The sequence below is a fragment of the Sphaeramia orbicularis genome, chromosome 18, assembly GCF_902148855.1.
Source record: "Sphaeramia orbicularis chromosome 18, fSphaOr1.1, whole genome shotgun sequence".
Classification (NCBI taxonomy): Eukaryota; Metazoa; Chordata; class Actinopteri; order Kurtiformes; family Apogonidae; genus Sphaeramia; species Sphaeramia orbicularis.
Window position 1 is genome coordinate 21,977,911 of NC_043974.1, and position 22,622 is coordinate 22,000,532.

At 37.0% G+C, this 22,622-nt stretch overlaps 2 protein-coding genes across 2 annotated transcripts in view; both read right to left on the reverse strand.

Annotated features, from left to right (window-relative positions):
- chrnb1l (cholinergic receptor, nicotinic, beta 1 (muscle) like) overlaps window positions 1-1,391 on the reverse strand; it is a 38,090-nt gene extending 36,699 nt beyond the window's left edge. The window contains exons 1-3 of the mRNA XM_030162900.1: window positions 1,332-1,391; window positions 1,053-1,212; window positions 928-952 (exon numbers count right to left, since the gene is read on the reverse strand). Of these exons, the coding sequence (XP_030018760.1) occupies window positions 928-952; window positions 1,053-1,212; window positions 1,332-1,391 (245 nt within the window). The remainder of the gene's footprint in view (window positions 1-927; window positions 953-1,052; window positions 1,213-1,331) is intronic.
- Window positions 1,392-4,756: 3,365 nt separating this feature from the next.
- Window positions 4,757-22,622, reverse strand: part of chrnb1 (cholinergic receptor, nicotinic, beta 1 (muscle)) — a 67,590-nt gene continuing 49,724 nt past the window's right edge. The window contains exons 10-11 of the mRNA XM_030161698.1: window positions 8,903-9,050; window positions 4,757-6,038 (exon numbers count right to left, since the gene is read on the reverse strand). Coding sequence (XP_030017558.1) covers window positions 5,892-6,038; window positions 8,903-9,050 — 295 coding nt within the window. The 3' untranslated portion in view covers window positions 4,757-5,891. The remainder of the gene's footprint in view (window positions 6,039-8,902; window positions 9,051-22,622) is intronic.

Consider the following 22,622-nt stretch of genomic DNA (forward strand, 5'->3'; position numbering starts at 1 on the left):
TTCCCTTCGTTTTCATCTTTGTCAATGTCGGATTGATACGAAATCGATTTATTTCGCTCAAGCAATTTTAGCTAGCGGCGCAATATAATATTTAACGGTCCGTTACTTGTGGTTTCCAGTCGTCTTCTGGTCCCCACTCTACCTGGAAACATGCAGACTAAAGTTGGGAGAAAACAGTAGAGTCCTGTCTGGGATTTATTTGAATACAACGGAGAAAAAGAGAAAAGATGCGACAAAACTAAAATTAATACTAAAACTGAACTAAAACTAAGCATTTAGGAAAAAAATGGAAACTAATAAAAACTAGCAAACCTGCTCTAAAAACAAATTAAAACTAACTGAATTAGAGACAAAAAAAGTCAAAACTAAATAAAACTAAACTATAATGAAAATCCAAAACTATGAGAACCTTGGTATTTGGTAGTGTTTCAGTTATGGACAGCTCTACTGAGAAACGCAAACACTGCACTGCAGGTCAAAACAAACAAAGGGCAACTATTTGTTTTGCAACCCTCAAATGAGGTCAGAGGTCAAAGTCAATCATTTTCTGACACCTTTTATCCTCTCTCTCCTCCAGAGTAGATTCCACATATCCTTATATATCGTTTAATTGTTCTTTTACTGATGTAAAAACACCAGATACAGGAAATCATGATTTAATCAATTCTCAGTTTCAGTATTTTCATCTTCAAATTTTGATCCAAAAGGAAACAACCTTAACAATATGAAGGACAATGCATGAAATCATACATGCATGTTTAACACTAACACTCTCCAAAATGTACTTACTCGTAATGGTGAAGCAAAAGCAACATATGATGATAAATGTGTTCATCCTTGCATTTATGTTCTTCAGGTTCATTTGTCCGATGGTGATTGTCATGACATCTTCTGTTGCCAAATAAAGGCCCCACTCTTTGATCCAACCAGGCACCTTGAATCTTCCGCAGTCCTGGACGGGATAGACGAGTGTTTTCCAGAAGCGTCAGTGCACCTCTGTAGCTCCGGTACAAAAACACACACACCTTCTTTGGATTAGAGCTAGTTGGCACCTTCAGCAGCACCAGCTGTTCCGCTAAGACCTTCCTCTGCTGCCCCTACGTCTCTGTGGTTATGGCTCCATGGGTGAAACCACGGCCTGATTGGGTGTGCATGCTGGGAGTGACCAGAGGGCGGAATGTGTTTGTACTGGGAAGCCTGTTGGGCAGGCACCTGTTGGTGTTCACCAATGTGAGGTTAGGACTAGTGGGGATGGTGGGAGGGAGGAAGAGGAAGTGGAGGGAGTGGGATGGGTTAATGGAATGGCGATAGGGTTATGACAATGGAGTTACTTTTTTGGGAGGGGGCAAAGTGGGTGCAGTAAAATCAGTGTTGGTTCCATGTCTGGCCATGAATACGTCAAGATTCTAATATCGGTTTCACAAAAATAGTGGCAGAAGTTGGAAAAAGCCAAGGAATGGCCTCATCTTTATTTATGTCAGTAGTGGGTGGACAACCTTGCTGAGCTTGAACCAAGGTTATTATCGTTCACGAAAACTAACGAAATGACGAAAACTAGAATTGAAAAAACATTTTCGTTAACTGAAATAAATAAAAACTATAAGTAAAAGAAAAAAACGATAGCTGAAACTGTATTGTGCGCTTACAAAACTAACTAAAACGGATAAAAATTATGGATAAAATTCCCTTCGTTTTAGTCTTTGTCAACGTCGGATTGATACAAAAGCGATTTATTTTGCTCTAGCAATTTTAGCTAGCAGCACTATACGGTACTTCACAGTCCATCACTTCTCGTTTAGTCGTCTCCTCGTCCCCACTCTACCTGGAAACATGGAGACTAAAGTTGGGAGAAAACATAGTCCTGTCTGGGATTTATTTGAATATGACGGCAAAGAAGATAAAAGATAACGACAAAACTAAAACTAATACTAAAACTAAACTAAAACTAAGCATTTAGAAAAAAATTAAAACTAATAAAAACTAGCAAACCTGCTCTAAAAATGAATTAAAACTAACTGAATAAGAGAAAAAAAGTCAAAACTAAATAAAACTAAACTATAGTGAAAAATCGAAAAATTATAATAACCTCGGCTTGAACACATCCTGCATGAAAACAATGAAGCTTCTTATGAATGTTCTCCACATCATACCTGTAGGAAAAGCTTTAATTATGAAGGATTACACTGAACAGTGTAAAAACTGTTCAGACACTCTAGAATGACCCCAAAATTAAGCAAATGTCAGTAGTCGCTTTTTCATTGACCCTCAAATTGCACAAATATAACCTGCGCATATAGATTTACCAAACAGAAAAACGACAATTTCACCAGAAGTCTCATTTTTCGATTAAAAGTTTTTGCGCTGGCAAGAGGTGGTTTTTCGGGTGTAGCGCAAATGGTATATCACGCAAAACTGCAATGGAAAGACCTTTTTTCGCAACTAGAGTCAGGTGAGTTAAAAAAGTGGATGTTGACGTACGTTACAACAAACGAAGAATAAGAAACATGTCAAAGTATGAGTGGACGCACCAGGAAACCCAATCTTTTTTTTTTTAGTACGAGATAGAATCGTAATACATAATAATAATGAATATATCTGTAAACCAACACCATATTTACGTTCGTCGTCATGTTTATGGAATGACTTCTCGTGTCATAATAAACAAATCATTGCATTTGTGATTTAATGGAAAAACCGACATTGCGCACTTTTGTTTTTTCGACCTTTAGTAAATACTGAAGTTTTGCGCAGATGTCCAATGGAAAAGCGACTAGTGAAGATAAGCAATTCGTAGAGGTTTTCATGAGCTGAGTTTGATCAAAGGAGGAGCCCCGTGAACTCGCTGATGTTAACTTTGAGGTTATCTTGAGGCAAGAAAAGAAAAGATGGATGTTGTTGCCATAGAGATGGGCAGGGAAGCTCTGAGTCGTGAAGACTGAGCAAATGTTGTGATCGATGAGGTGAGGGCTGAACAATGAACTCTAGATTCTGCTGCTTTCTTGGAACCTTCAAGTTGTTTTTCAAGCTGGTAATGTGTGCACTTCAAGGGTCAAAAAGTAATTTTGGTGGTTACGCAACATTAAAAAAAAAAGTCTCTATACTTACTCTCTATCTCTACTTTCTCTTTTCTCTTTTTTGTTACATCTCAGGTCACTTTATTCTGTTGTCCTCCTGCAGGTTAGAGTTTCGACTGCACAAACACACACAGCCCATAAATCAGAATCAGGTCTGGGTTGAGATTGGTGAGAGAAAATGTCTGACCTGCTCTATCGCATGCCACAGTTTAGATACATCAGTCACAATGGCTCCTGTGTGTTTTTAAGGCCAACCTTCTAATGCTGCAGTTTTAACCTGCGACAAAGAACTGAGATCGTTTAAAACAGGGGTCTCAAACTCATTTTAGTTCAAGGGCCACATTCAGCCTGAATTGATCTCCAGTGGGTCAGACCAGTAAAATAATAACAGAATAACCTATAAACAATGACAACTCCAAATGTTTGTCTTTGTTTTAGTGTAAAAAAAACCAAAACCATTAAATGATGAAAATACTTACTTTTATAAACTATTCAAACAAAAAAGATGTGAATAACCTGAAAAAACGGAAATTTCCTACAAACATAAGTGCAATTTTAACATTATTCTGCCTCAACTACAGCTACAAAGACACTAAACACTTAGTAACAGGCAGAAAATAGTTCAAATTGTGCTTAATTTTCTTAACACATTTCATGTTATTCATATTTGTTCAGGTTATTCACATTTAATTGTTACAGGATAGTTTGTAAATGTACAAATTTTCATAATTTGTTATTATTATTATTATTATTATTATTATTATTATTATTATTATTATTATTATTGTATTGATATTCATGCAAAATAATAATCGCTATATAGTGATCATAAGGAATAGTAATTGGGGGTAGGTGTATACAAGTTTTTACTTCTTCCTACTCCTTTTCGAGTATGTATAATTCCATTTTTTTTGTTCTCTTTATATTATTATTATTATTATTTATGTATTTATTTTTCTGGTTTGTTTGCTTATCAATCACTTATGTACCAGTACTTATATTTTGCTGGTTGATTTTTGTTTTTATTTCACTCTCTACATGTTTGAAATAAAGATTTCATTCATTCATTCATTCATTCATTCAATTTAATGTTATTTTTTGACAAAAATTTGAAGTTGTCATTATTTATAGACATAATGTAATTTTTTTTTTTCAAATCAAACCGAGAAGAAAATATGGAGTCATTCTTTTTTGTAGGTTATTATGCTGTTATTATTTTATTGTAGCTCATATTGGTCTGCATGTGGAACCTGAACTAAAATGAGTTCCACAGCCTTGACTGTGGAATTTTTGCACCTTTGGTGGGCCGCATGTTTGAGACCCCTGATCTAAAACCTGTGTGTATGAGTAAAGCTGCAGCACCATCAGCACCGTCACCACAATGGACTGTCGGGATGAACGCACTGCGCATATTTGCAGGAGCACGAGTGTATTTACACACATGCAAATATCAGGGAAGCCCATGCAGTTGTGTCCGGTCACTAGTGCCAGTGTGCATACGTTGGGGGGTGGGGTTATTAATAGCGGTGCAGGAAGGTGACGGAGCAAGGGTTGCAATTCTCACAGCAGATGGATCTTTGATATTGTCCCCTCAGAACAAAATGAAAGCACAAGACTAAAAGGGCGGGTATGTGTTTGTGCAACGCGAGATGTTCGCAAATGGACGTGTTATGTCTGCGAGGAAGGAGAGAGGTAGAGTGAGGAACCTCTATAATGGGAATTCCACAGGCTATTGGTGCAGCTGGTGAATAGAGTTAGCGTGCTGCTCCACACATAAGAATAGCCTCCATGCAAATGTACACATACACCAGTGCCTAAAATACAAAGAGGATTACTACAGTCGCATAAATATCCACAAGGCATGCGCCACACTCCAGCACATTCTGACACCGGGAAATGAAAGGCATACAGTTTGCTCATTATAGCATCTGGTTTGTCTTGGTGTTTATGTGTTAACACCACATATGAATATCCAACTGTGGATCCACACTCTATCCATGGCCCTACTGTAACAAATATATGAAAACTAACTAGATTCACACCTACATACACATCTCTCACAAGCTGAAATTCTACTTCAAGCAATAGTTAAAGCATTCATGTACGTAACTGCCTCTGTGAGCAGTTTCAAATGATTTATGGAAAGTACGATAGAGGGAGGCAGAGTGTAAAGAGATGGGTCCAAATATTTCGTAGCAGTGGGCATTTTCAGGTACGCCAAGAGGTTCTTGAACATAGCTGCTCATTCAGCTGAAGAACGTCAAGATGTTCATTCATTTGCATTTACTTGCAAATCGAGGTTGAATGCCAGCAAAACCGTGCAGGAACTCTTGACAGTATGGCTTTTAACAAATGTTCGGTGCTCAAATATGTGCTGCTTTTAGAGTAGGTAGAAATAAGATCCTGTGTTGGAAGTGAATGTGTATTGAACTGTCTGTGGAAAAGTTCAGAGCATTGAAGCAGAAACTATTGCTCTACATAATAATGGAATATTCAAGTTTTTTTTTTTTTGTTGTTTTTTTTTAACTTGTACACAACATTGTCATTAAAAGCAACATCTTCGTTTAGTCTGCAGCTTCAGTCAGAGAAATGAGGTCATGCTTTAAAAGTACAAGTGACAAATAATCAGTTACACAGAGTTGTACAGACATAAGTGGAAGGAAGAAAGGAAGGAAGGCATGAGGAGCAGTGAACGAGTCTTTTGCCTGGAGTGAACGGTTTCTAAATCATTGCACAGTGGGGTTAAAGTGTGTCGAATTGCATCTAGAGAATAACGCGGCGGTGATGTCCTCTTCGTCGTTCTAACGTCCCGCTGCCTCAGGGGGCTTTGAAGGGGTCGGTGGGTGTGCGGTTGAAGCTGGCGTCGGCGAAGATGGCCAGGGTACCCACGGTGGTGAAGACCACAAAGATCCAGAGGAACATTCGATCCACCACCATGGCCACGTACTGCCAGTCCTCCTTCAACTGGAGAGGCATGGATGAAGTAAAAACAGCAGGAGAAGAAGAAGAGAGGAAGGGGATGAAAGAAGAGAAGGGACAGGAACAGGAGAAGAACAAAAAGAAAAAGGGCTGAAGTGAAAGACTTTTAACCGAATATCAGGCAAGTGACTATTTTTGGTCATGCATTACTAGACAGTGACAGCAACAGTTATAGTGAGGACAGTAGCTGGGTTTCCATTATCCTCAGAAAAGCACAAAATGTAAATCGCACAATAGAAAACTAATGGAAACTGTGGTGTCAAAAATTAGTATTTTAATCAAAAGTATTCAGTGTGTATTCAAAAGTTTTTAACTTGTGTTCATTTGCATGCCAGAAGTTATTCATAGTGTAATGTGAAGATCGTACCAGAGTAGCTGACTTTTTTCCTGGGAGAACCGCTACAAAAAGACATGTGTGCCAATGGAAAGTTTTCAAAACGTGGTGGACAAAAAGTATACCTGAGTGGAAATTTTGGACAGTCTGGGAAATAATTTACATATTCTAGGACACAGGTGTAAAATATACGGCCCCCCAAAGGGTCCAATCCGGCCTGTAGGATAAATTTGTGAAATGCAACAATTACACTCAACATATTACCAGTCAATCCTTTCGCTTTAGGGACCATATAAAGCCCTACTTTAGTCTCCAGTGGGTCAAATCAGTATTAAAATAATCTACAAATAATGACAATTCCAAATTTTGCCTTTGTTTTAATGCAAAAAAGTGAAATTACATGAAAATGTGTACATTTACAAACTAGCCTTTCACAAAAAATATGAAAAACTAGAAATGTCCTAAGAGAAGTAAATGCAATTTTACTAATATTCTGCCAGTTACTTGATATTTTGCGTATTTGCGGATCCATTGTGATCTGTAAGTTGTAATGCACGTTTGCAAATGATAAGCAGAGGCATAATATAGTTAAAATTGTACTTATTTTTCTCAATAAAATTCAGTTTTTTCATGGTTGTTCATGTTGTTCACATTTTTAAAAGGAAAGTTTATAGATGTAAACATTTCCATAATATAATTTTACTTTTTTCACTATAAAACACATTAAAATGTTTGGAGTTGGCATTATTTATATATTATGTTATTAATTTACTGGTCCGGCCCACTTCAGATCATACTGGGAGGATATGGCCTGAGTTTGACACCCCTGTTCTAGAAAAAAGTTACATATTTATATATGATCAATTAATACTGGGAAATAGTTGCATATGTATATATACTGTCCAATCTAGATAGAGACGAGTAAAAATTTACCCTATCACGGACAAAACCAAAAAGGCGGGCCCTAACGTGACTAGAATAATGTTCTACAAATGGTAAAAAGGGTGTGGTCTATAACTAAAACCCAACCTATTTTTGGGGCAAATAAAAATGGCCTCCCAGAGCGAAAAAAGTCAGTTGTTTCTGCAGATATTAACTCAGTGTTTATTTTGTGTATGAATAAACATGGCTCCAATTCTGCTCCATCTCCAACTTTGACTTGACTCTGTGTGCATTTACTTGACGAAGCTCCGCTACACAGATCAGGGAGTACAGAGACATAAATTCAACATACCAGAGTACAGTGTGGAAGAGCGTCAAAAGGACCAAAGATGTCTCCCACCTGCGGCAGTAAATTTTACACGACAAAACACCGAAATGTCGCAGAAACTTTCAAAGCTTGCAAAAACATTTTTGCGCTCTCATGAGGTGGTTTTTGAGATGTTTAGATATAGAAGTATAGTGCAGAAGTGTAATGGAAACACATTTTGCACATTTTCACACATCTGTGCATGGTGGTTTTGCTCAGGCCAAACGTCTCACCTATGACCCTGGACTCAGAACAGGTGGTTCTAGCTTGTATCGGACAATAGACACTTGCTTTTGTGTAGGAACTGCTTCCCGAGGGCATGACATGTCTAGTGCCACGAGAGGTTCAATAACATCACACAGTTCAATAAACGTGGCCCAGGTCATTTGGAAATTTGGATCCACAACTTGTTGGTGAATTCCTGATGTACAATTTCTCTCCCAGAAATCCATTCTGCGTGGCTGGTGGCATAAATAAGGACTTTGCCTTGGGACGATTATACGTTCCCTTCTTCTTTTGTTAAAGACAGTCACTGCAATAGCAGCAGATGAACCAACATTACAGCGGCAACACCATGGAGGTTTGGTATGAAACTCAGTACGTCCATCTTCCTCAAATGAGCATCTTACAAAAACTCTACAGTATTTTACAAGAATTATGACATGTCACGAGATGGGACTTCACTAAAATCATGCATCAGAAGCCAAACACTCTTCAATGGAATGGAAACACCTACAAGTACTTTGTCGAAATTGTGGAAATATCGCTTTTATTTTGCGGAAAACTAATGGAAACCCAGCTACTGAGTCAACAATCTCAGGTCCAGTGTGGTCTACAGGGTCTGTAAGGTCCACCTCTGCATGAACAGTGAGTGTACCTGCTTTGTTAGGTACCATGAAGTAATGGTACTAATGTAAGGAATGATGTTCAAAGGGATAATGTGGATAGGTGTCTGGATCAGCACCGATGTTCTAAAAAATATGTTCCTTTCACCTTACATGAATTTTTCTTGTATATTTTTATATATGTTCTTCTTGGATTTTTTTTTTTTTTTTTTTTGCCACTTATGGGTAGGAACCAAATACGGTAACTTCATTGACCTGAATTTTCTACATAATAAAGAATTTTGAGAAATTTCACATTAGTAAGAAAGTCTTGTTATGTCCTCCAATAACAGACTAAGGTTGAAATGTTATATTTCAGAGTATTTCTATGAGTGCCCTATAAATAGTACAGACAGATGAGTGTATCCAGAATCCATCTTACAGCTTCGTAGTCCTTCTCAGCCTGCAGAGCTTCTGCGATGTATGTGATGGCGTCGATGGCTGACTTCAGCTCCTCAGGCAGCGTCAGATAGGTACTGGGACCATCAATGAACTTCCTCAAGTCTGTGCACATGCCCTCTGGCTGGAACCTGGACACCAGCACAGATAATACCACACATTACAGCAGTCTTCCAATCACAATTATGAGGCGTAAAGACAGTCTGTAATCAGAGGAGGTGGAGATTTACCGTCTGCCTTGTTAACAAAATGACAAAATAGCCAAATTTATGAGACTGGTTGAAACTGAGAAATATGAAAAAACTCACTGTGCTGCATAATTTATTTACTTTAATAAACAACTATAAAAAAAAAAAAAGAAAAAAATGTTGCAGAGAAAAAAGTAAGATAATTAGAAACAGAATTGTAGAATTAGAAATAGCACGTCCTGCAGCATTTTAAGAAGCATCACTGAGCAAACCAATAAATAGAAATAAATTAGTATTCAGAAAATATGCATTTTGTCGTATACATAATATAAGGCTGAAGTAGTTTACATCATTACAAAGTGCTACTGGAGGTGCTTCAGGTTGTCACCATCAGCCTCAGCTTTTTTTTTTTTTAATCTTACAAAGTGTTTCACACACGGCACAAATTACAAAAAAATAAATAAAACCCCAAACATCAGATAAAAACAGATAGGCCATATGATACAAGTATGAGTTTTTGGCTTTAACAAGTACCAACAGATGTGTTTTTGGTTGTTTTTAAAGCTTTTTCATGTAGTGCATATTTCAACAATAAAGGTCAATAAAGAAGTATTTCTACAGGTGTTTCACTTTGTATTGTACGTATTAGGGTCATATACTATGTGCTCTGAATAATAATAATAATAATAATAATAATAATAATAATAACAATAATAATAATAACAATAATAATAATAACAATAATAATAATAATGGATTGGATTTATATAGTGCTTTTCTAGACACCCAAAGCACTTTACATTATTGATCCATTATTCATTCGCTCTCACATTCTCCCTCTGGTCGTGGTAAACTACATATGTAGCCACAGCTGCCCTGGGACAGACTGATAGAAAACACTTTATACCAGTGGTTCCCAACCTTTTTTAGCTCATGATCCCATTTTAACATATTTTAACAAATTTCTGGCGACCCCAAACATTTAAAACGGACACATTATTTTTGCTATAATTAATTTGTTTTTTATCATATAATAATTTGCTATACTATGTTGCAAATAAACATTAATTTTAGATGACATTTAGTCTATATAATGTATATTATTATGGACGGAGGCAGAAAAGCCAGGTGTAGATTACTGCACAAAGTGAGAATTTTCTTTTCCTTGGTCAGGATATGTACAGTCAGTCCAGATTGGATTTACAAGGCTGACAATTAATACTGAACAAACAAGAACTCAAATTATGAATTATGAAAGAGCTGCAGCATCTGAAACTGACCACAATGAACATTTGACAGATAAACAGAACCACAGTGCTTCAGTTTCAGCTTCAGTTCGTCATGTCTTTTATGGATTGGGATTGTCTCTCTTAACTCATCATATATTTTTTATTAGTAAGTTTTCAGTTTTATTTTTAGCAATTACTATAAATTTCAGGCAACCCCATTTGAATTCCAGGCGACCCCACGTGGGGTCCTGACCCCAAGGTTGAAAAACACTGCATTACACTAACATCAGAATATTTTGCCACAGAAAACTCACAGATGGAAATTGTTGGTGGGTGAGGAATCATCTACTACCTTTCCGCCCCATCTCCTGCATCTTCGTCTTTCACACTAACTACCTGCGTGTCCTCCATCATCACATCCATTAATTTCCTCCTCCGAGAACATCACCATCCTTCTACCAATAAACTCACTATCCCTCCTCCTCAAAGAAATCTCAACATCTGGGAGAGGAAACATAACTTGGTAAAAATGGAATTGCTAGAGGTGAGATAGAGTGTATTATGTGTGTAAGAATGATGCTGTTTATAGGCGTGTGTGTGTTGGTTTGTGATATGGGATCAGAGGGGTGCTCCCATGGGACCCTCCCTCCTGTTTAAGCATAACAAATCACCTACCCTAAAACCATAACAAAGGACAAACAGAGGAGAATGAGAACAGGGAGCAGAAGAGAACGCATCTGGAATATTTCAGACTTAGTATTTGTATGTAAACTTGTGGAATGTGATAACGTGCATGCAGACATTAGTCCATTAATAAGACGCTGTCAGTATTTATGAGCAGGGGTGTAAGAAAATATCAGTATCGCAATATATCGCGATATTTCACTTCATAATAATGTACTGATATTAAAAAGTACTGTATCGATATTTTGAGGTAATTATTCAAATGCAGATGGAGGAGGTTCATTTTTGTTTTTTGTTTTTCTAACTCTTTTATTTCTGTATTCACATGGGTATTTTGTTCGGTTGTTTGTATACTACAAAAGTAGTATTGTGATACTGCAGGTCATAAATGTAATTTTTTGAAATTGCTAACGCTGTTTTGTTGAATACTGGATAATTCAAGCATCCTAAAAGCACTTTTTACTGTCTGAAAGAGGGTTTTTTTTTTTACTGGGAATGCACAAAAATGTTATGATGTTGGATGATTTAGGGACTGAACACTAATCTTTTCGCAATAGAACATGAACATTTAAGCAGAATCTTAAACTGTAATGTCTGTAAAATATCATTTATTTGAGTGTGGGTCTGGGCGTCACTCAGTGGGTGTGTCCATTTTTCTTTGCTGTGAGTGGATAATGTGTTCCAGGTGCTGAGCCAGATTACCCCACGTGATTGGAGCAGCAGCTGGAGGCGGACCTTTAAACACCACGGAGCTGGGCCGGACCAATGTCGCACTTCCTCCACTCCCAACCCCGCCTTCATTCTGCCAGTGCTCCCAGTTCAGCAGTAGGGGTGGGCTGCCCTTTTTGTTTTGTCTCGTTTTCTCCTGTTTTTGATAAGGAAGGTTACATCTAGTATTTTGGTTTCTTTATTTTGCAGGTCTGCTTCATTTCTCGGTAGTACAGTTTTGTTTGTTGTTTTGGCCAGAGCCCACCCTGAAGTTTCAGTTGCCTTTATGTCCAGTTTTCAGTATCTTTATGTTGCACCATGTAAATAAATCACTTTTTGTTAACGCTTTCATGCACGAATTATGAGAACCTTAATCAAAATTTTTTCCTGAATGTTTTTATTCCTCTTTAGGCATGAAAAAAACAATGTGATTGAAAATTTTCTTCTGAAAAAAAAAAAAAATAAATAAAATAAAATAAAAAAATAATTAAAAAAAATATATACAGGGTGGGGAAGCAAAATTTACAATGAACATTTAGTTGTTTTTTCTCAGCAGGCACTACGTCAATTGTTTTGAAACCAAACATATATTGATGTCATAATCATACCTAACACTATTATCCATACCTTTTCAGAAACTTTTGCCCATATGAGTAATCAGGAAAGCAAACGTCAAAGAGTGTGTGATTTGCTGAATGCACTCGTCACACCAAAGGAGATTTCAAAAATAGTTGGAGTGTCCATAAAGACCGTTTATAATGTAAAGAAGAGAATGACTATGAGCAAAACTATTAGGAGAAAGTCTGGAAGATACTATTAAAGAAGAATGGGAGAAATTGTCACCTGAATATTTGAGGAACACTTGCGCAAGTTTCAGGAAGCGTGTGAAGGCAGTTATTGAGAAAGAAGGAGGACACATAGAATAAAAACATTTCTATTATGTACATTTTCTTGTGGTAAATAAATTCTCATGACTTTCAATAAACTAATTGGTCATACACTGTCTTTCAATCCCTGCCTCAAAATATTGTAAATTTTGCTTCCCCACCCTGTATATATACATAAAAAAAAAAAAAAAATGAAAAAAAAAAATCTTATGAACCTATTTTTCATGAAGTTGCAAAAATGTCCACTCAGCTGGACACCGCACGTTTCATTTTTGACGCACAGAAACATGTATTTACTGATAAACTGTGTGAAAACTATGGGGAGGGCTTGTGATTCTGGGGGTTTATGGTCAGTAGAGATCTACATAACCGATGAATGGTGGAACACTGAGCACTTTTTGTCCTGTCTGTAAGCGTGATCAAGTGCCTGTCTTGCATGTTCAATGTAAGTGTTGTTGTAATGCCAAGGCAATCACCTAGACTGCAAAACAAATCTACCTACGGGTATAAATAAAGCTACCTTGACCTTGATAATGTTACCGATTCATGTCAGAAAAGATATGTAGTGTCTTAAAACTTTAATAAAGATGTGTGTAAAAAAAAAAAAAAAAAAAAATCCATGAATATACAGGAGAACAGCTGTAGAATGGCTGTCCACTGTAGTGACCAGTGTGCATGAAAGGGTAAAACATGTGGCTGGGGAGTGAGGAAAGGTGACCACACTTTTCATGTTGCACCCTAGGGTCCCCTAGCTGGGGCGTAACAAGTGTTTTTTTGTACCGGTAAAGCCACGTTAAAACTTTATTTATCCAAATGCTGCACTAAGCTTTTCCAGGAAATAATCTTTTAAAAAAAGCAACAAAACAAAAATATCACCTTGTTAATAGTATTGTGATATATCACAATATATTGTATTGTGATCCTAGTATTGTGATTTGTATTGCATTGCCAGATTCTTGCTAATACACACCCTTATTTATGAGCACGTCATTCACACAGAAGGTCAGAGGAACTCCCCAGGCTCGCTTGGGCCAGACTGGGATTCGCCGCTCTGCATCTGCTGACAGGGCTGAGAAACCCTCTGCAGGAGTGTGTGTTAAGCATGTTTCTGTGTTTACCGGGCTTGTTGCCATCGGTTACCAACAGTCTGCTGTTATGGGGCCACAGACGTTGCAGGGGAAAACTAATAGAAGGCTGCTGGGTGTCTTCTTCATTTCTGCTATCAGTCATTTTTACATGACACGTGTAACGGTAGCTCAAATTAGATTTCATTCTTTAGGAACTGAATGTGTAAAATAAGTGAAGATTTTAAGTGAGTTTTTGTCATTAACTGACAAAAAGTGGTATGTGGCATTGTCACTTATGTCCATTTTCTCCTCACTTAGAGACTGTCCATCAAGGGTGTCAAAGTCATTTTAGTTCAGGGGCCACATTCAGCTAAATTTGATCTGAAGTGGGCCGAACCGGTAAAATAATAACAGAATAATATAGAAATAATGTCAACTCCAAACTTTTTTCTATATTTTACAGTGAAAAAAGTAAAATTACATAATGAAAATGTTTACATCTACAAACTGTCCTTTCAAACAATGTGAATAACTTGAACAAACTGAAAGAATAAGTGTAATTTTTAACAATATTCTGCTTCAGTTTATCATTTCCACATGTTCATTATAACTCACAGATCACAGTGGATCTACAAATACACAAAACATTTAGTATCAGGCAGAATATTGTTAAAAGTGCACGTATTTTTCTTAAGACATTTCAGGTTTTTCACATTTGTTCAGATTTTTCACGTTTTTGGTGAAATTCTACTTTGTTTTAGTGTAAATACATGAAAATATTTCCATTTACAAAGAGAAAAATTTGGAGTTATGAGTATATGTTATGATGAGGGGTAGGATTAAATAAGTTCATACTTCTTCCTACTCCTTTTCGACCATGCAAAAATCAGACTTGTATGTGCTTGGAGATAGATTCTGTCCATTTGAATGTTTTATTTTGTTTTTATTTTGTTTTGGGTTTTTTTTTTGGATGTCTGAAATAAATAAATAAATCAAATCAAAATCAAAAATCAAATCAAATGATAGTATTTTACTGGTCTGGCCCACTGGAGATTGAACTGGTCTGAATGTGGAACCTGAACTAAAAGGATTAATATCTTAATATCTATTTTTGCATCTCATAAATTCATCCCAGGGGCCGGACTGGACCCTTTGGCGGGCCGGACTTGGCCCCCGGGCCAGATGTTTGGCATCTGTGCTGTACATTATTTACACATTAATCTACCACTATTTGTTTTTTTGTTTTGTTTTTTTGTTTTGTTTTTTTTTAGCCGGGCTTCAACACGAACCCACAGAGGAAATTCAGACCATTCCACATTAACCTTCCCTGCTCTCATTTGTCATGGCCCATTTATATGCACAGTAACAGTGCAGTCTGTCCTTGTGCAATGACATATGGATTTCCATTGAATGCTTTCAATAGGCAGAATGAACTCCCATAACATTAAGTACTGACACAGTGGGACTCACTCGAAAAGGACAATTAAAAGGCTCAGTTCGGGAATGGCAGTTATCTCATAAATAAAGAGATAACTGGGTTTGTTATTATCGGTCTAAGGGTTTGAGTAATAATTGTGTTAAACCTTTGAAATCTGTCTTATCTGACTGTTCTGTCTTTCTTGTCAATGCAACTGTGCAAACACAAAAAAGATCTACATGGAATCAGTGTCATCATTTAAATCACTACTTAAAGCGTATTTTTATAGACTTGCTTTTATGTCATGTTGTCTCCTTTTAATGTTTTTAATGTTAATATTTAATTTCACCCTGTTTTGGTTATTCATTTATATTGACATACATGATGTTTTATTCCATTCCTTCATTTTGCATTCATCTGACAGCACCATGTTCTGTTATTTCTGCCCTCTCCACTATAATACATTTAAAGTTAGTCGTGATTTAGTGTTTTCTGTACTTATCTCTTTTATTGTGTTGTGTTGTTTTTATTCTGCTGTTGTGCACTTTTGCTTTGTCTGTCAAAGCACTTTGTAAACTTAGTTTTTAACCCTCCAGTATCCGGGTGCACCTTTTAGGCACACTTTGCACATTGTGTTAAAAAACTAAAATATTATTTTTCACATTTTAAATAAGGTTAGAATTCAGAAGTTGTTCATTTTTGCATGATCTTTACAATTCTGGCCACCAACTAAAATTTGCACATTGTAAACAAAAGAAAATTACCAGACTAGCATCTGTCTCCCAAGTGTGCCTAAAACACACTATTTCTTCCATTTGATATGTATGATTAGGGCTGACCTGGATTTACAAAAATAAAATCAAATTAGAGCAGAAAAATAAATCCATATATAATATTTAATAGTTTGATTTATAGGTGTGCATTTTTCACACACTTGGTGACAGATGCTAGTATTTTTGTACATTTGACCTAGCGCCAAAAATATTAATTCAAATTTACCAGTATTGCTGTTAGTCACTGACATATGCCAGGCTGCAAAAGTTAAATAATATGTGATCCACTTTTTATGTAGTATACTGAAATAAAATATTTTTTTGTGTTTTCTCCAAACCAAAAAAATGGTTTGTTTACATCACAAACACGGCATTTAAAGGGTTAAAAAATGTGACAGTTATTGAGTATTTGGTATTTTTATTTACGGCTCAAGTTGATGAATAGAAAAAAGTGTAAAAGAATTAAAAACAAACTGTATGAAAAATTTTTTGACGTTATTCCACAAGTGTGCCAAAAAGGCACACTTGTGGCTTAGTAAGGGCCTTGCTGGACGGGATACCGAAGGTTAAAGGTGCTATATAAATAAAATTATTATTATTATTATTATTATTATTATTATTATTATTATTATTATTATTATTATTATTATTATTATTATTATTATTATTACTACATGGTGTACTAAATCAAAGTTATTTTTTATGTTTTTATTTTATATACTGTATATAAAAACAGACATACATAAGCAGATAAACACAAAACACATGCTTTATAACCCTCAAAGGACTGAACAGCTGCTGGCGACCAAAAGCATCTACTGATCTAAAATCTTTAATATTTTCAATCACCTAATCCTATAAATCTATCAAAACTAATTCCGGTAAATTGCACTTTCATTCATTTCATACACAACCCATTTGGACGTTCAGAGGCTACATATTAAACCTGGAAACACAGTTCTGTAACACTGATTCACCAATAAAACCCATGTAGTTTGACAAATGATTATGGATAAATGCTTGTTTTTACATTCAGTTAATGATATGTGTTGCTAAATAAGCCATTTTGTTCATTGTGACATAATAACCTTCGATTTTGTTCTCAAATTTTATGAGCATCTACATAATCAGTAAATTAAATATAGAAGAATACCTTATTTTCAATTAAAAATGCTAAATATTGGCCATATTGGTAACATTATAGGAAAAAAATGGTGACAAATAACTCAAAAAAACAGTTCAAGGTTAATATATAAAATAAACACATATAAAAGAAGCAGACAAACACTTAAGCAGATACACTAAACACACACTTTATAACCCTCGAAGAACTGAACAGCTGCTGGCAACCACATGCATCTACTGATTTCAATTTTATATTCTTTTTCATCAACTAATCCTATAAATTTACTGAAATAATTCAGCTAAATTGCAGTTTCTTAGCTTTTTGAGACACTTCATACACGACCCATTTGCACGATCAGAGGCTACATATTAAACCTGGAAACACAGTCGTCTTCTGCAACACTGATTCACCAATAAAACCCATGTAGTTTGACAAATGACTGTGGATTAATGCTTGTTTTTACATTCAGTTCATAATATGTGTTGCTAAATAAGCCATTTTTTTCCATTGTGACGTAATAACCTTCGATTTTGTTCTCAACTTTCATGAGCATCTACATAATCAGTAAATTCAACATAGAAAAATAGCTTATTTTCAGTTAAAAATGCTAAATATTGGCCATATTGGTAACATTATATGAAAAAATGGTGATAAATCACTCTGGACATCGCTGCAAAAACAGTTCAAGGTCTTTAAAGGTTAATATATGAAATAAACACATATAAAAGAAGCACAGGTGTATGTTTGGTATATGTTTGCTTGAATAATAATGATCATAATGAATGATTTTTTTTTTACTCTATGCATGAAATTCTATACACAGAGAAAACACAACAACTTAATGCATCTTTGTATGATGTTTTGCTTTTAACTATTTAATTTCAGTGTTAATTTGTCTCGCTTTATGTGTGTTGAATGCCTTTTAAATATGTTTACAAGGATGCAGCACAAGCAGAAATGCAAATTTTGGGCCAAAAAAAAAAAAAATCTTGATCTTATTAGTCTCTAAAACTTAACTCCTCACGGTGACCTTGTTTGTGCAAACTTTAACTAAAATAATACTGCGCCCCTTGCAGAACAGCTGCAAAACATCTGCTATTTTTATTAATCACCTCAGATATTAAACACCTCTTTTCCTTTGTCACAGAACTGAATTCACTGATGAGATGAAACAAAGTTGCAGTTGAACTATCTCACCACCAGAGGACAGTGTGGCTCTGTTCAACTGGGGATCTGTAAACATAATGTGTAACCTGGTGTTACAGCAGAGTACAGAGCTGTTTGGTATTCAGAGCAGGATTTGGGGGGGGGGGGGGGTTTACAATGCGGTGCTGCCATTGCTGCTGCCTGTGTGTGTGAGGCAGGTGAAGAGGCTGTGACCTGAGGGAGGAGGAGGAGCCTCATCAGATAGAAGGTGGTGGTGTTTGGGAGGGGGAGGGGGGTGTGTTTGGCCACCTTAGCCCTCCCTCCTTTTCCCCTCCTTCCTCTGTGGCTCAAAGTAGCACTTCATCAGCGAGAAGTAAATGACTATTCAGGAGACTAATTCAACTAAAACTGGCTGCGTCTGGTGCCAAGACACGCACTAAACCCAATTAAGAAGGTGTGTGTGAGTGTGTGTACGTGAGGAGTCAAGGGAGTTACTGCTGTCTCATCAAATTGCTCTAATAAAGCCCCCTCCTCCCCCTCTTCCTCAGTCACCTGTTCTTCCTCCCAGACACGCAGCAGCCCGCTCTAATGTGTCAGACTCGATTTGTGCAGGTCATTATTATTTTAGCAACGATTCCCTGACACCTCCGGTCTTTCCCTGTAGACATATTTCAGTTCTCACAGGAGGTGAAGGATAGAGGGGTAGGGACGCTACAGGCCGTGAGGACGAGTGGTGGAGAGGTGCATGGTGTTGGGAGTATTAATAGAGCAGCAGGGAGGCAGCGTAGTTAAGGATGCCACTTAGTAGCTTACTCCTGGGAGGCACAGTTCCTTATGCAACCAATTTCACCTTGCCAAGGTAAACCCTTTCCTTTGTACACAGTGGGAGGGCAGTGGGTTACACTAATAAAACTGTCACCAGTTTGTGTTCCAGTCGTGGCCAAATTCCATCGCCTTACTCAACAGCTTCAGGGACAAAGTCTTTTAAAGCAGGGGTGTGAAACATACGGCCCCCGGGCCAAAACTGGCCTGGCAAAGGGTCCAAAGTGGCCCGTGGGAAGAATTTGTGAAATTAACCCTTTGAATGAATGAATGAATGAATGAATGAATGGAATCTTTATGTCAAACATGTAAACAGTGAAATAAAAACAAAAATCAACCAGCAAAATATACGTACTGGTACATAAATGATTGATGAGCAAACAAACCACAAAAACAATAAATAATAATAGTTATTATTATTATTATTATTATTATTATTATTATTATTAATAATAATAATAATAATAATAATAATAATAATAATAATAATAATAATATAAACAAAACAAATGAAATACAATTATAAATGCTCGAAAAGGAGTAGGAAAAAGTAAAAACTTATTTACTTCTACCCCCAATATTTTGTATGAATAATAATAATAATAATAATAATAATAATAATAATAATAATAAAACAAATGAAATAGAATTATACATGCTCGAAAAGGAGTAGGAAAAAGTAAAAACTTATTCACTCCTACCCCCAATATTTTGTATGAATATCAATATAATAATAATAATAATAATAATAATAATAATAATAATAATAATAATAATAATAATAATAATAATAATAATAATAATAATAATGATGATGATGATGATGATGATGAAACAAATGAAATAGAATTATACATGCTCGAAAAGGAGTAGGAAAAAGTAAAAACTGATGTACTCCTACCCCCAATATTTTGTACGAATATCAATATAATAATATTGATATTCATTGACTTGCCGTCTTTGTAGATGCACTATGATATAATGCACATGTGTAAATGATAAGCTGAGGCATAATATTGTTAAAACTGCACTGATTTTTCTTAAGAAATGTCAAGTTGTTCACTGTTGTTCATGTTATTCACATTTTTTAAAGGATAGTTTGTAGATGTAAACATTTTCATCATGTAATTTTACTTTTTTCACTGTTATTGTTTTTCTGGTTTAAGTCATGTGAGATGACATTGTTCTGTATGTGACCACTGAACTGAAATGAGTTTGACACCCCCCTGCTTTAAAGCCTAAAAAGTGCAGGCTTCACTGTGGCCCTTTGTCATTTTCTTTTTTTGCACTACATAGCTGAAGTTTTTCGCACCTCAATCCTCTAAATTTACTCTGAATGTGTAAAACTTTGTTCATTCTGCAGTGACTGCCAGCCTGAAATTAAAATGTAAGCACAGCATTCACCACAAGCTGCACCGTCCCAGGATGACAACAAATATACGGAAAGAAAAGGTGTTTGGTGAAAATTCTGTCTCAATATTTCAGGTAACAGCTGTGCCTGAAAAACCTTTGGAATGTTAAATGAGAGAAAGTATTCACAGGCACAAACATAAGCTTTGGGAAAACAGGAAGCCTGGCAGCTGACTTCACGCTTTCCCTGCCTCGTAGACTTAAAAAGTCTGTGAATACTTAACATAAGAAATGAAAAATATTGAGTTTCAAAGTCACGCTTGTGCAGTGTTCTCATTTTAGTCTCTTGTACTGCAAAAAACTTGTGCTGAAATCAGAAACACAGATGTGGTTACATATCCCAAGTGAATACATCTTTGAAAACAAGCTTTTATGTGAAACGTTCTTTCATGTGCTAAGGGAATTTATTATGCACTAAGTCTAAAAGTAATATAAAAAAAAAAATCTGCTTTCAAGAAAGACACTGAAACCTAATTAAGCCACTTAGACTTGTTGTATAATAAATGAAACAAGAAAAGCGAAGCACAAACAAATGTTCTGTATCCAAGATGAATTCACACAGTTAGTAGAACTCTGTATGGATTACACATATACCATACAGGGTGTATAAAAAAAACTATACATTTTGAAAAATTACCCCCAGTTCTGCATTTGATAATTTTTGGAATTTTCTTTTATGGACATCGGTAGGTAGAGGATTGGTGGATATTTGTCCAAATTTACAGACCCAGGTTTTCATGCATGAGTGAGCAGGGGTGAATTGTGCAATCCAGGGTCAGGTTTAAAACTAACCCGGCCTGTCCTCAGTGACATTTTCAGGCCTAAACAAGTTAAATTAACTTTGAAAGGCAGGAACAGCTGCCATGGGTGAAGAAATTAAATTGACATGGTGGCCAAAGTGTTAATGCTGTTAATGCTTCCGCTTCTTCCAGGGCCGGGTCACGGGGGTAACAGTCTAAGCAGGGATGCCCAGACTTCCCTCTCCCCAGACACCTCCTCCAGCTCTTCCGGGGTGACCCCGAGGCGTTCCCAGGCCAGCCGAGAGACATAGTCTCTCCAACGTATCCTGGGTCTCTCCCGAGGTCTCTTCCCGGTGGGACATGCCCGGAACACCTCCCCAGGGAGGCGTCCAGGAGGCATCCGAAACAGATGCCCGAGCCACCTCAGCTGGCCCCTCTCGACGTGGAGGAGCAGCGGCTCTACTCCAAGCTCCTCCCTGGTGACTGAGCTCCTCACCCTGTCCCTCAGGGTGCCCCCAGCCACCCTGTGGAGGAAACTCATTTCGACCGCTTGTATCCAGGATCTTGTCCTTTCGGTCATGACCCAAAGCTCATGACCATAGGTGAGGGTAGGAACGTAGACTGACCGGTAAATTGAGAGCTTCGCCTCTCGGCTCAGCTCCTTCTTCACCACGACAGACCGGTACAGCGACTGCATCACTGCAGATGCTGCACCGATCCGTCTGTCAATCTCACACTCCATCTTTCACTCACTCATGAACAAGACCCCGAGATACTTGAACTCCTCCACTTGGGGCAAAGACTCTCCACTGACCCGGAGAGGGCAGACCAGTTTTAACTTATATTGTGCAATTTGCCCCTGCTCACTCATGCATAATCTGTAAATTTAGAAAAATATCCACCAATTCCCTACCTACCAACATCCATAAAAGAAAATTCCAAAAATTATCAAATGCAAAACAGGGGGGGGGGGGGGGGTTTCAAAATGTATAGTTTTCTTTTATACACCCTGTATACTCATACACTATCATAATAATAATAATAGATTAGGTTTATATAGCGCTTTTTATGAATGCATACTCAAAGCGTACACAGTGGATCCATTATTCATTCCCTCTCACATCCTCCCTCTGGTGGTGGTAAACTACATCTGTATCCACAGCTGCCCTGGGGCAGACTGACGGAAGCGTGGCTGCCAATCTGCGCCGACCACCACCAAACATTCACACACATTCATACACCAGTGTGAGTAGCAGCACTGGAGGCAAGGGGGGTGAAGTGTCTTGCCCAAGGACACAACAGCATGTGGACAGAGCGGGATTCAAACTGCCAGCCCTTCGGTTATTGGACGACCCGCTCTACCAACTGAGCCATGGCTGCCCCAGATAATGATAACCTATAAAGACCCAAACACCCACTGGTGACCAAATACATTTACTGATCTAAACTGTTTAATACCTGTTGATCCACTAATCCTATCAATACATATAAATAATTGGTTTAAAA